The following is a 14,318-nucleotide window of genomic DNA, read 5'->3' on the forward strand; positions in this document are numbered from 1 at the left end:
GATAGACAGCTGTCCCTGATTGAGAACCATACCCGGCCAAAACATAGAAATAAAGAAACATAGAAAACAAAACATAGAATGCCCACCCCAAATCACACCCTGACCAAACCAAATAGAGACATAAAAAGGCTCTCTAAGGTCAGGGCGTGACAACATTTAATTTGTTTTTCTTTTTTGCTATTTTTTCTTACTTTTTAACTATGCATTGTTGGGAAAGGGCTCTTAAGCATTTCACTGTAAAGTTGTATTCGGCGCATGTGACAAATAAAAATGTTCCTTCTATTCCATCCCCTCCTCTTCACTCCTCTACTCTCAGGTGGTCCAGTCACTGACAGATCCGCTCCTTCTATGATTGAAGTCCTGTCACACACACACATTCTTCTACAACTAACCTTGTGGAGAGGAAAACTTAAGTTCAATTCAAAATCCTATATTCCCTAACCTTAACCTTAACCCTGACCTTAACCCTAAACCTAACCCTAGCTCCTAACCCTAACCTAAAACCTAATTCTAACCCTAATTCTAACCTTAACCCTAAACCGCCTAGAGATAGCATTTGTGGGGACTAACAAAATGTCCCCAGTTGGTCAAATTTTTGTTTGTTTACTATTCTTGTGGGGAGTTCTGGTCCCAACAACTATAGTTAATCATGTCCACATACACACGGATAGAGAGTTAGTTATGTATTATGTATGCATCTGAGTAGGAATAGGATTAATATTTCCCACATACCAGCATTTGACATCAAAGACTCAAAGCCCCTTACTGTACACTACCTACACACACACGTACGCAGGCACGCACACATGAATACATGCACACACACACACACACACACACACACACACACACACACACACACACCAGTAGAGCACATCAAAGCCGTCTACAGTGAGCTGACAGTGGGATGTTAAGTACTGAGTGATAACACACAGAAACACTCGTTTGTGTTCTGCTCACTACAGATTAACCTGAGAACTGTCAACGTGTGTGTGTGTGTTCCTGGATTAGCAGGATGAATTTATCTGACATTGATTAGCAGCCACGGGAGGTGTGATGGTGAGAGTGTGCATGAATAAATGCATGCTCATTTGAGTGTGTCAAGATGTGCCCTTAGGGTTTACTATGTGTGTGATTTCATGATAACAAGAGAGGAGAGTGGGAGGGGAGGGGTAGAAGGAGTAAGGAGGGAAGGAGAGAGAGAGAAAGACGGAAGAGAGGAGGGAAGGTTTGACTGAACGACATGTCAGGTAGAGATGCAGGAAATAATCAGCTGTTGGGATAGATAGTGGCTCGATAAAATTATAGATCTATTGTTAGATCAAATGGAGGCTCCTAGACAGTAAGTTAGGTGTAAATATGATAAACTAATGAGAGCGAGAGAGAGCGAGAGAAAGAGAGAGGGAGAGAGGGAGATAGGGAAAGAGGGAGGGGAGACAGGAGAGGAGAGAGGCTGATAGAATAGAGGAGAGTGATGCAGCTATTGTCAGACACCTTACATCCCTCTACAGCCTGAAGACAGACACACTGACACACACACACACACCACACTCACACACATATATATATACCTCTACCTGCCAAGTGCAGATAAAGGCAGGATGAAAAATGATTAACAAAGGAAGGCAGAGAAAGAGAGAAAGAGACATGAATCACTATTTCCCTGAAGGAGCAGACCGATGGAGAGGAAACCCACACAGTGGTCTGTTTCTCAGCGCTGATGATACAGAGATGGTGCTTGCTGTGATCTTACGAGTTCCAGGTTCAGTTCTGGAGGGTTCTAGGGAGTTAGAGGTGAGTTCCAGGTTCAGTTCTAGAGGGTTCTAGGGAGTTAGAGGTGAGTTCCAGGTTCAGTTCTAAGAGGGTTCCTAGGGAGTTAGAGGTGAGTTCCAGGTTCAGTTCTAGAGAGTTCTAGGGAGTTAGAGGTGAGTTTCCAGGTTCAGTTCTGAGGGTTCTAGGAGTTAGAGGTGAGTTCAGGTTCAGTTCTAGAGGTTCTAAGTGTAGAGGGATTTTAGGCCTTCCAATGCAGTTCTTGTAGTGTGTGGTCTATGCTTTATTTATCCTATCAGTGGTCTGTAGTTTCTATCAGTAACATCATCATACTCAGTCAATGTTTCAATGTAAGATTTCAATAAGCAGGATTATCACTGAGATTTTCGTAATGAAGTAAGGGGGCGGGGGGGGGGGGGGGGGGGGTTTCCAAAATGATCCTCTTATGATGAAGTCCATATTAATGTGACAGATGGTTGCTGGCATTTAGGCTGATGATTGAAGGGTTGATACACTGCAGCCTGCTGAGAGATGACATTCTGACAGACTGCAACACTCATCATCATTAGGCTTATAACACTGTCAGTACTCAATCATCACCATTCTGCCTGTCATACAGTTTCTATGGCAGAGCATGTAGAAACAACATGTTTGTCTCTATCAGAGTTGAATGAGTCTGTAGACACACACTTTTGATTGATAGACAATACACACTCAGAGATGGATCTTCCCACAGATAGAGGGAGCTGAAATAGAGTTGCCACACAACGCACACACACACACACACACACACACACACACACACACACACACACACACACACTCTCTCTGACCCTCTCCTCTCCTCCTTGTAGAGACTGAAGGAGTTGAAGCAGAGGGAGTTTGCTCGGAACGTTGCGTCTAAGTCGTGGAAGGACGACCGCAAGCAGGAGAGAGCTCTGAGACACCTGCACCAACTAGCACTGCTACGACAACAGACACACAGGTAAGACGGTGTGTGTGTAGAGACCTGCTTTCCAAGCGAACTGCAGGGAAATCTCTATGATACACACAAACTGTCCACATACGCTCACGTGCATACACTCTGTCAGTTTCTCTATTCCTCAGAGTGATGGATACAAGAGCTGGCCTAGATACTGTAAGCACAGGCTGAGTTAATATAACATGAACACTCACAGTAAACTGCATAATATGGACAGAGTTTCACATTTTCACAATTTTATATTTATTCTGTTCTCTGCTATCCTCTCGTCTCCACCTCTCCTCTCCTTTGCACCAGGGTACCAGGCCAGGTTGTTAGGTTCCGAGGGACAGTGAGAGCTGAGATCCAGCATTCAGAGAGACACTGTGGAGAGAGAGACAACAGACCAGGGGACTGCCATGTCCCCTTGACCCAAACAGGGTTAATCCAAACCACAGAGAACTCCCAGCGACCCGCTGTTACCCTACCTCTAACCCAGCCCCAGACCATCCCTCTCAGCCTCCAGGGAGAGGACTCCCCCCATCTCCAGACCAAGCCTCTCTCCAACTCCCAGCCCCAGCAGCCAGAGGATCCTACCCACATACCCATCTTCCCTGGAGGGCCCTTCCAAGCATCCCCACCCCTAGCCTTGCATTCCAGATGTGGATCTTCTCTGGAGAATCCCCAGCCTCGCCTGAACAGCTCTCCCCAGGACCCTGCCTTTCCTTGGGGCAGAGACAGAGGAAGGGTGGGGGTCTCCTTCTGTTTCTCCAGGAGGGGCCCGAGGCTAGAGCCATCTGCCTCTGTCTTCTCAGACCATCAAGAGGAGGAGGGGAGAGGAGGAGGAGGAGGGCAGATGAAGGAGAAGGGAAGGGGAGGAGATGAGCTACGGCTGCGTCACCCAGACAACCTGTTAATAGGGCAACCAACCAACAGCCTTCACCCCGGAAACAAGACAGAACCCTCAGGCGGGGAAGAGGGGGAGGAGAGAAGAGAGAAGAGAGGAGGGGAGGAGAGAGACAGGTTCTCTGCTAGCCATGACCCAGGCTGTCCTACCCACAACGGCAGACTGAGAGAAACAGACCAGAGCCCTGAACACGGGACAGCAGATAAGAGGGAGGAGGGGGAAGAGAGGGAGGAGAGGAACAGGGGTACAGAGCACAGACAACAGGGCCATGAGGTGAATCAGACTCCTATGTCTGACTCCTATCTCCATGTGGTTGCCAGAGACGGATCCACCCGTCTGAGATGGCCAGTAYAACTGCTGCAGTTTACCACAGCCAAACCACACCTCTCCTACAGCTGTAAGCCCACACACTGGCAACCCCACACCAACCCACTACACTGTAACTCTGAACACAACCACAACCACTGTCAAACCAAGTCACACTGTAACCACTCAGCAAGCCAGCAGGAGACAGAGACACACACAGAAGAGTCCAACTCCCTCATGTTCCCTAGCTCCCAGCCTCCTCCTCYGGACACAGAAAATGTAGAATCCAATACAGATCTATATACAGAGACAGGCGGGACAGATGAGGGAGCCACACACTCATCATCCTGTCACGTTGTAGAGAAGACAGAAGCACATGGAGTGACAGCAGCCTTCCAGGCAGAAGCAACAGTGCCAGAGAYTGGAGGTGAATCTGGGTTCAGATMGCACCACCCCCTCTTCGGGAARGGTGACCCCCTTRGCGGTGACAACACTCACACAAACCCCCACAATCCCCAYYGAGGCAGATTAGGAGGACATGTGAMACAGGAGAGAGAWCYAGCCYTCAGAACCCCCAGGCCTAAATTAGAGGCTGTCATCCAGCCRRGRGCRGCCGTMTGTGTGTGTGCAAGRGAGGTTAGATGTGTGTGTACGCACYCTGCCAGCTCYCGCACACACTRCGTGGGCGGTTCAGTAAGCACTCCGACAGATGTGTCATGCCGAAATGTAAACGACAGCACAAAGAAGAAGAGGAGGAGAGGGGAAAGGTATAATGGGACTTRAYACGAGTGTGAGGGAGAGCGGCAGCGTCTTAGGAGCGTCATAACCTCTGTTTCCACCTGGTGGGGCGGAAAGAGGAGATGTGACGGAGACAGAGGGGGAGAAGGAGACAGGGAAATAGAGCTGGAGGGCGAGACGGGCGGAAAGAGGAGATGTGACGGAGACAGAGGGGGAGAAGGAGACAGGGAAATAGAGCTGGAGGGCGAGACGGGCGGAAAGAGGAGAAGAAAGGCAGGGGGAAAGAGGAGGAGGGGGAGGAGGAGGAGGGGTGGGACTCTGTGCCTGCTGGGGGAGTGTGACTCTGAGTCTGTGCCCTGCTCTGACAGACAGAGGCCTCACAGGAGTCACAGTAGAGACCAACATCACTATAACTATAACTCTGCCTCCCCGTTCAACCCAGCACCAAGAGTCAGAGAGAGGACAGAGTATTACAGCACAGAGTCTCAGCTGTATAGAGAGATAGAGAGAGAGAGATATGGAAAGGTGGAGAGAGGAGAAAGGGAGGGATGGCCTTTCTACTGGTGTTCAGACTCCTCTCTGTGTTCTACTTCCGGGTCGCCCTCGGGAAAGGCTCACAACCTCCCAGTGGCATATGATTGTCTCCACGGTTGCCACGGGGACAACCCAATCTACAGTCGTCATGACAACATCCCTGGTAGCAACATTTCTTGTGGCCCAGTGAGGAAGATTAAATACATCCACAGAAACAGGAAACACATGAATAGAAAGTGGTCAGAGAGTGAGGAGTGGGAGAGAACAGAGAGTGGGAGGAGGGAGAGCTGGGATGGAGGGAGTAGAGGCTGGTGGGAAAGAGGGAGCAGGGAGAGGGGTGGTAGGGAGAGAGGGAACAGGGATAGGGGGAGTAGGAGGTATGGGTTAGTAAGCAAGGGATCCAGCCCTGGAGGAGTCAGTGGAAGGGGCTGGCATGGGTATCTCTCGACCCCCAGTCACAGGACTCTGGAGGGGGACAGGGGATGGAGGTCTAGTCCTGGGGAGGGAGAGGTCTGGGACAGGGGACCAGGGAACTCAAGCCCAGACAGATGTACCTGGGGCAGCAGTGACAGTTGGGAGGACAGGGGGACATACTGCAGGGAGGACAGATACAGCTGGGATGACAACTGGGAGAGACAGAGGTCCACTGAAGGTAGAGAYAGCTGGAGCAGGTGGGAGAAGGGATCGCGACCTAGCCCCAGCCCCAGCCCTGATTGTTTTAGCTGGGACTGGGTTACCAGATGTCCTGACCATAGACACAGCCCCAGTCCTGGCTCCCAGTCTGTCCCCAGTGTGCAGGTTACCAGATGCCCCATCTCCAGCACAGGCCCCTGGCCTGATTCTAGCCCTGACTGGCTGCCCCGACGGCCCAGCCCTGGCTCCTGTAGCAGCAGCACCAGTGTGTCAGACCTGAGTGGGGGGTGGAGTAGCGTTAGTACCCGCTCAAGACTCATCTTGACTGGGAGAAAAACAACAGGGGTGCCCAGGCGAGCACCATGTCCCTCACCCACCAAGGAGAAACACCAAGCACCCAGCCTCAAACCTACTCCTCCTAGACCTCTGCCCAGCACTGATARCACCCATCCACAGGACAGGAGCCCCAACCCCACAGCACAGCCTACATGTCTCTCAGACAGAGAGCCCAAAGCCCCCCCAAAGCCCAGAGAGGGGAACCCCAGCAGYACTKTGCTACTGCCACTTATRGGGAAACTACCAGCYATRAGGAGAGGAACTAYGAGACGAMGGGCAGAAAGAGAGAGGGAGGACCCTGACCAAACAGAGAAACAGGACCACAATCAAGACCAGGTCCAGACACAGGWCCAGGACCACAACCAAGGGAAGGAGAGTATGAAGAATGGAGCGGTTCAAAGTAGTCGACCGGACCCTCAACCCCTCTCGTCTCAGAGCCCTGAGAAAACTGGAGAGGACACGTCCTGTCCTTCCCTGACATCACATCCTGCTGTGACCTCATATCCTGCCCTAACTTTACCTCACAGSGGTCAGTGGTCACAAGACCCCMCCCCTCCTCTGYCTCAACAGCCAATCAGCTTCAGCGCTGAYGAGATGGGCAAGTATCGCTGTCTGCAGGAGCAGGCACGAGAGCACATGCAGAGACTGCTACAGGGYACAGAGACACACACACCGGSACACACWCACCATACCCRCTCCCCAGAGCCATACACACACCCCACACWCACWCYTACACATGTGGCACASACTCAAGAMAAAAACACACACTCCACTTRCCTAAATACCTCTCTAAAGCTAGARGCACACCCCYTACAAACACAGCTCTTACAGACACACTCTACCCCCAGCCTCCCCCCTCCTCATCCTCCTGTCCCCATACTGCAGCCTCTAATGACCCACCCTCCTCCACCCACCCAACATCATTACATTCTACAACACACAGCGTTCAGTATGGCACTCTCGTCACCCTCTTCTACCTCTTCCTCTCTCGCCCCCCACACCTCACCACCTCATCACCTGACCCTCCTACACCCCCCTCTCCCCCATCCATTCTCCATCTCTTCTATCTTTCCCTCCATTCTTCTCTCCCATCCTCCTCTACATCTCCTCCCTCCCTCCTCTGCCATCCACCCCTCTCCCCTCACCGCTCTCTCCCCCCTCACACTGCCACCACCGAGACCACCGTATCTAGAAAGACTTTGGTCATTGAGGTTTCAACAAAAAGCATTATGATGCTCTCTGATGACATCACATAGTAATACAATGCATTGTTAACTCCTGGACAATAATGTCCCATACAGTATAACAATCCACTGAATTTTCTTAATTTGTGTGTGTATGCGTGCATGTGTTTTTGTATGAGTGCATGCGTGTGTGAGCATGTGTGTGCATTTCGTCGCTGTCTGATGAAAACCTTTTAACTCCATTTTTGCCCATTTTCATGTTTATACATATATTGGAAGCATTAACTCCCCTCAATGTATTCAAAATAGCTTCTGAAGTTTCAMAATTGTATGTTTGTTCATAAAAAATAACACATTTAAATCCTGAAAAGTTGGAGATGAGGTTTTCCTTCGACAGTGACTGTGTGCGCGAGAGAGAAGCTCKTTTTGATCCCCATTTAAGTATGAATCAAGGGAAACCGTGCACCTGCTAAGACTAGCTGGCTTTCTCTCATCTCTTTCTTCCTCTCTGAGCGTTAGGCACACTGGCTGTCTTTTGAAGTACCGTAACACCTGAGAGAGAGAGCGACAGACAGACGCCCAGGCTGTGAGCAGAGCAATAGGACCAACCCCCACTCCTACACCCGCCCAAGCCCCATTCAGCCCCAAGCACAACACTGGACACTATGGAACACAAAGCTGTTACTATATCATGCTGGAATATCCAAGGTCTGAGGTCATCTGCCTTTGGCCTAAAGAGCAGGAACCCAGACTTCACCAAAGACATCAGAAATACAGACATTGTCATCCTACAAGAAACCTGGTATAGAGGAGACAGACCCACTGGTTACAGAGAGCTGTTAGTCCCATCCACCAAACTACCAGGAGTGAAAAAGGGAAGCGACTCAGGGGGTATGCTAATTTGGTGTAAATCAGACCTAGCCCACTCTATTGAATTAATCAAAACAGGAGCATTTTACATCTGGTTTGAATAACAGAGAAAAATGTTCTCCTGTGTGCTACTTGTATACCCCCACTAGAATCCATGCTTTAATGACAACAGCTTCTCCATCCTAGATGGGGAGATCAACCATTTCCATATTCTAGTCTGTGGCGACCTAAACGCCAGAATCAGTCAAGGACCTGACACTCTCAGCACACAGGGGGACAAACACCTACCTGGAGGGGACAGCATTCCCTCCCCAATATGCCCCCCAGACACAACTATGACAAAACAACCAACAAATCTACCGCACGCTGGGTCTGGTAGGTTTCGAGGGGACTCCTTCAGTAGATACACTTAAAACTCATCCCTTGGCAGTTGTACTGTAGACTACTTTATCACCGAACTCAACCCAGAGTCTCTCAGTGCGTTCGCAGTCAGCCCACTGACACCCCTATCAGATCACAGCAAAATTACAGTTGCTTGAACAGAGCAACACTCAACATGAGGCATCAGAGCCGAACAAACTGCATGCTATTAAGGAATGTTATAGATGGAAGGAAAGTAGTGTAGAAACCTACCAAAAAACTATTGGCAAACAAAWYTYWWKRCRCTRAGACAACTTCCTGAACAAAACATTTCACTGCAATAGTGAAGGTGTAAACCTGTAGTAGAAAGCCTAAACTGAATATTTGACCTTTCAGCTTCCCTATCAAATAAAACAATTCCAAGCAGACAACCTAAGAAAACGAACAACAATGACAAATGGTTTGATGAAGAATGCAAAAACCTAAGAAAGAAATGTAGAAACCTATCCGTTCAAAAACAGAGACCCAAAAAACCTGAGCCTATGTCTTCACTATGGTGAAATATTAAATCACTACAGAAATACACTAAGGCAAAAGAAGGGAAAGCACATCAGAAATCAGCTCAATGTAATTGAAGAATACATAGAATCAAACCACTTCTGGGATCAACACAAAGAGCTATCTATCCAAAATGGAGATGAATGGATAAACCACTTCTCGAATCTTTTTGGTCATACACTCTTAGAAAAAAAGGGTTCCATAGGAGAACCCTTTTTGGTTCCAGGTAAAATCTTTTTGGGTTTCATGTAGAACCCTCTGTGGAAAGGGTTCTACATGGAATTGAAAAGGGTTCTACCTGGAACCAAAAATAGTTGTTCAAAGCGTTCTCCTATGGGGACAGCCAAAGAACCGTTTTAGGTTCTAGATATACATGCTTAGAATGTGCTAACAAAAAACAGAGCAAAAACGTATGCATGATAAATTACAAATCTTGAATCAACTATTAAAGACAACCAGAACCCACTGGATTCTCCAATTACATTGAATGAACTACAGGACAAAATACAAACCCTCAAAAGGCCTGTGGTGTTGACAATATCCTTAACAAAATAATCAAATATACAGACCTCAGCTCTGGCACCTTCTCCAAAATTTGGAACCAAGGCCTGATCACCCTAATCCACAAAAGTGYAGYCAAATCCYACTCCAAAAACTACCATGGGATATGCCTCAACAGCAACCTTTGGAAAATCCTCTGCAGCATCATCAACAGCAGACTCCTACATTTCCTTAGTGAAAACAATGTCCTGGGCAAATGTCAAATTGGCTTTTTACAAAATTACTGTACGACAGACCACATATACACCCTGCACACCCAAACTGACAAACAAACAAAACAAAAGCAGTCTTCTCATGCTTTGTTTATTTCAAAACAAGCTTTTGACTCAATTTGGCATGAGGGTCTGCTATATAAATTGATGAAAAGCTGTGTTGGGGGGGAAAACATACAACATTATAAAATGAATGTACACAAACAACAAGTGTACAGTTAAAATTGGCAAAAAACACAGATTTCTTTCCTCGGGTCCATGGGGTGAGACAGGGATGCAGCTTGAGCCCCACCTTCTTCAACATATATATCAATGAATTGGCGAGGGCACTAGATCAGTCTGTAGCACCCGGCCTTACCCTACTATACTCTGAAGGKAAATGTCTACTGTTTGCAGATMATCTGGTGCTTCTGTCCCCAACCAAGGCAGGCCTACAGCAGCACCTAGATATTCTGCARAGATTCTGTCAGACCTGGGCCTTGACAGTAAATCTCAGTAAGACAAAAATAATGGTGTCCAACAAATTCAAATTCTATCTAGACACCATTGCCCTCGAGCACACAAAGAACTATACCTACCTCAGCCTAAACATCAGCYCCACAGGTACCTTCCACAAAGCTGTGAATGATCTGAGAGACAAGGCAAGAAGGGCCTTCTATGCCATCAAAAGGAACATAACATTCAACATCCCAATTAGGATCTGGCTAAAAATACTGGAACCAGTTATAGAACCAATTYCCCTCTATGGTTGTGAGGTCTGAGGTRTACTCACCAACCCCAAAAAGTTACAAAATGGGACACACCAAGTCAAATTGAGACTCTGTGTAGAACGTAAAACCCWAACTAATGCATGCAGAGAAGAATTAGGACGATACCCGCTAATTATCAAAATCCAGAAAAGAGATGTTATGTTGTACAACCACCTAAAAGGAAGCAACACCTACATCTTCCATAACAGAGCCATCACCTACAAAGAGATTAACCTAGAGAAGTCCCCTCAGCCAGCTTGTTCTGGGACATTGTTCACAAACAATAACAGACCCCACAGAGCCCCAGGACAGCAACACAATTAGACCCAACCAAATCATGAGAAAACTATTTGACACATTGGAAGTAATTAACCAAAAAACAGAGCAAAGTGGAATGCTACCTTGCCCTAAAAAGAGAATATACAGTGGCAGAATACCTGAGGACTGTGCACTGGCGTAATGCAGTTTCTCTGGACCCTCCAAAAGGTCAGAGTTCGCAACTGTCCTGTATATCCTACCTGAACGTGCATGACATGAGCCATTCCTCGGGCTCTCTCCCAGCTTGGATAGAAAGTTGTTGTGTGTAAAACCAGTCTATTAATGRCAATCTCTCTTTTTTTCTATGTAGAGGCCTATAGTAGCTACAGTATGCGGCTGCGTCGGCTTGCATTTTTGTGTGCAAATGTTTACCACGGCCTGTAGGTCCAGGTTACAGGCCCGACTGTTTTCTATACTGAGTATTGTCAACCCATACAGATTCTTCTGCGACATTGTGCATTATTTGTCCATTGCGCTGCACACAATTTAAACTTAGTCTTGAATGGTGCATAGCAAGATATACCAGAGATAAAGGACTGTTAATATTGCAACCACAACTCAAATGACAGTTCACCAGTATGAACAAAATCAAGAACGCAAGAACTGTTGTCCACTAAAGATATCTYTTTGCATCTGCCAATTTACTGGCTGTCCAGTATACAGACAACATGTCCCAGCGCTTCCTAGGCCTACAATTAAGGAGACTGTGAGAGACTCAATTAAAGATATTGCAGAACTGCTATATTTGAAGCACCACTCCATTCTTCCCAGTTTCCCTGATGTTGCTATGGCAATCAAGCAGTTTATAACCATCCCTGTAACTGTCTGTCTGTGAAGAGATCGTTTTCTAAACTAAAACTCATGAAGAATTAAGAAGAGTTAGGCTCTCGGTCTGACATGCACTTTTGAACACCTAAGTAAGCTCCACTCATGGCACTGGCGCCGTCGTAGTTCTGACCAGGCATTTGCTCACCAATATCCCCTTAATTTCAATCAGTTTAATTATTTTTCAAGGCCTGAGGGACTTTGATCAGTCACATTATTGAAGCCCAATAAACAAATACTTAGCTTCCTAGTACATATTTAAATGAAAAAGGTTTATGAATGACTTTTTGGAGGGTTACTTTGAAAATGATTTATTAAATAAAATACAAATAGACCAATGTCAGACAGGCGCATGGCCCCCCACGGGGCTGTAGGGGTATCCAGTACGCCAGTGCCATGGTGACTGACKCAAACTTAAGAAAACTTTGCCTATTTACAGACTCCATGAGCCTTGCTACTGAGAGAGGCCYCCATAGGCAGAGAGAGAGAAGAAAGGCTATGTGCCCACTGTCCACAAAACAAGGTGGCAACTAAGATGCACTTCCTAACCTTCTATGAACATAGAGACACATATTTCCTTCAGTTCACACAGACCAAGAAAGAATTTGAAAACCAATCAAATATTGACAAACTCCCTTATTTGTCAAAATACCTCAGTGTGCAATCACAGCAGCCAAATGTGTGACCTATTGCCACAAGAAAAGGGCAACCAGTGTAGCACAAACACCTTTGTAAATACAACCTATATCTGTTTATTTTCCCTTGCCATTCATACTACAACTATTTGCACACTGTTACAACACTATACCTAGCTAATAATATAACACTTGAGATGTCTTTATCCTTTTGAAACTCTTGTGTTTGTAATGTTAACTATTAATTTCTGATTGCATATATCACTTTTGTTTATTGTTTTTCACTTGCTTTGGCAATATAAACATGCGTTTCCCATGCCCGTAAGAGAGAGCGCTTGAGGGATATAGTGAGAGAACAAAAGGTGAGAAATAGAGGGAGAGAAAGAGAGATAGCAATCAAGAAAAAGTAAGGGCCATCTCCGTTTCATACAGGTTAGTTAAGCATTTGTACAAAAAGGCATCAATCACATTAAAAGCTGGAAATACCGTAACTTAAACAAAGACTATCATCCCTGGGACAACACACACACACACACACACATAAAATGGAATGCATGAAAATGTAATAACATGTTTCCATATATCTGGTGTACAATGTAATGTAAATATATCTGCCCTGCTGAGGGGTAGAGAGACAAAGACTGACTGCATTATACAACCATGGGACAATAAAATTACTTTACAGAAACTCCATTTCTCTGTCTGCTTATTTCACATGCTATGCTCTTAGTTTTTTGGAGCTCAATGTCTGCTCTCACACACAACCACACACAAACATGCACGCATGGGCACACACAAACATTTACACACACATGCGCAACGCACATACATATACACACACGATCTCAGTTCAGGTCCAGATGGCGTATATTGAGTAGATTACCCAGAGTGCTTTTGGAGATTTGATTGATTTGGCCTCTGTGAGATTAGGAGACTCCTGCCAGGGGTGATACAAACACCTACAGTACCAGTCAAAAGTTTGGACACACCTACTCAAGGGTTTTTCTGTATTTTTAAAACGTTCTACTTTGTAGAATAATAGCGAAGACAATCAKACTTTTAAATAACACATATAGAATCATGTAGTAACCCAAAAAAGTGTTYAASAAATGAAAATATATTTTATATTTTGGATTCTTCAAAGTAGCCACCCTTTGCCTTGATGACAGCTTTGCACATTCTTGGCATTCTCTCAACCAGCTTCACCTGWAATGCTTTTTCAACAGTCTTGAAGGAGTTCCCACATATGCTGAGCACTTGTTGGCTGCTTTTCCTTTACTCRGTGGTCCAACTCATCCCAAACCATCTCAATTAGGTTAAGATCGGGTGATTGTGGAGGCCAGGTAATCTGATGCAGGACTCCATCACTCTCCATCTTGGTCAAATAGCCCTTACACAGCCTGGAGGTGAGTTTTGGGTAATTTTCCTGTTGAAAAACKAATGATWGTCCCACTAAGCTCAAACCAGATGGGATGGCGTATTGCTGCAAAATGCTGTGGTAGCCATGCTGGTTAAGTGTGCCTTGAATTCTAAATAAATCACTGACAGTGTCACCAGCAAAGCACCCACACACCTCCTCTTCCATGCTTCATGGTGAGAACCACACATGCGGAGATTATCTGTTCACCTGCTCTGCGTCTCACACCAAAAATCTCACATTTGGAGTTATCAGACCAAAGGACAGATTTCCACCGGTCTAATGTTCATTGCTTGTGTTTCTTGGCCCAAGCAAGTCTCTTCTTATTATTATTGATGTCCTTTAGTGGTGGTTTCTTTGCAGCAATTTGACCATGAAGGRTTGATTCAGGCAGTCTCCTCTAAACAGTTGATGTTGAGATGTGTCTGTGACTTGAACTCTGTG

The 14,318-nt window shown here is 46.3% G+C and overlaps 1 protein-coding gene across 1 annotated transcript in view; it reads left to right on the plus strand.

The window, feature by feature from the left end:
- LOC111964634 (G patch domain-containing protein 8-like) overlaps positions 1–13,136 on the plus strand; it is a 63,093-nt gene extending 49,957 nt beyond the window's left edge. The window contains 2 exon segments of the mRNA XM_070443949.1: positions 2,625–2,755; positions 3,050–13,136. Of these exon segments, the coding sequence (XP_070300050.1) occupies positions 2,625–2,755; positions 3,050–7,418 (4,500 nt within the window). The 3' untranslated portion in view covers positions 7,419–13,136.
- Positions 13,137–14,318: the final 1,182 nt, after the last annotated feature.

Source organism: Salvelinus sp. IW2-2015, linkage group LG6.1, assembly GCF_002910315.2.
Source record: "Salvelinus sp. IW2-2015 linkage group LG6.1, ASM291031v2, whole genome shotgun sequence".
Taxonomy (NCBI): Eukaryota; Metazoa; Chordata; class Actinopteri; order Salmoniformes; family Salmonidae; genus Salvelinus; species Salvelinus sp. IW2-2015.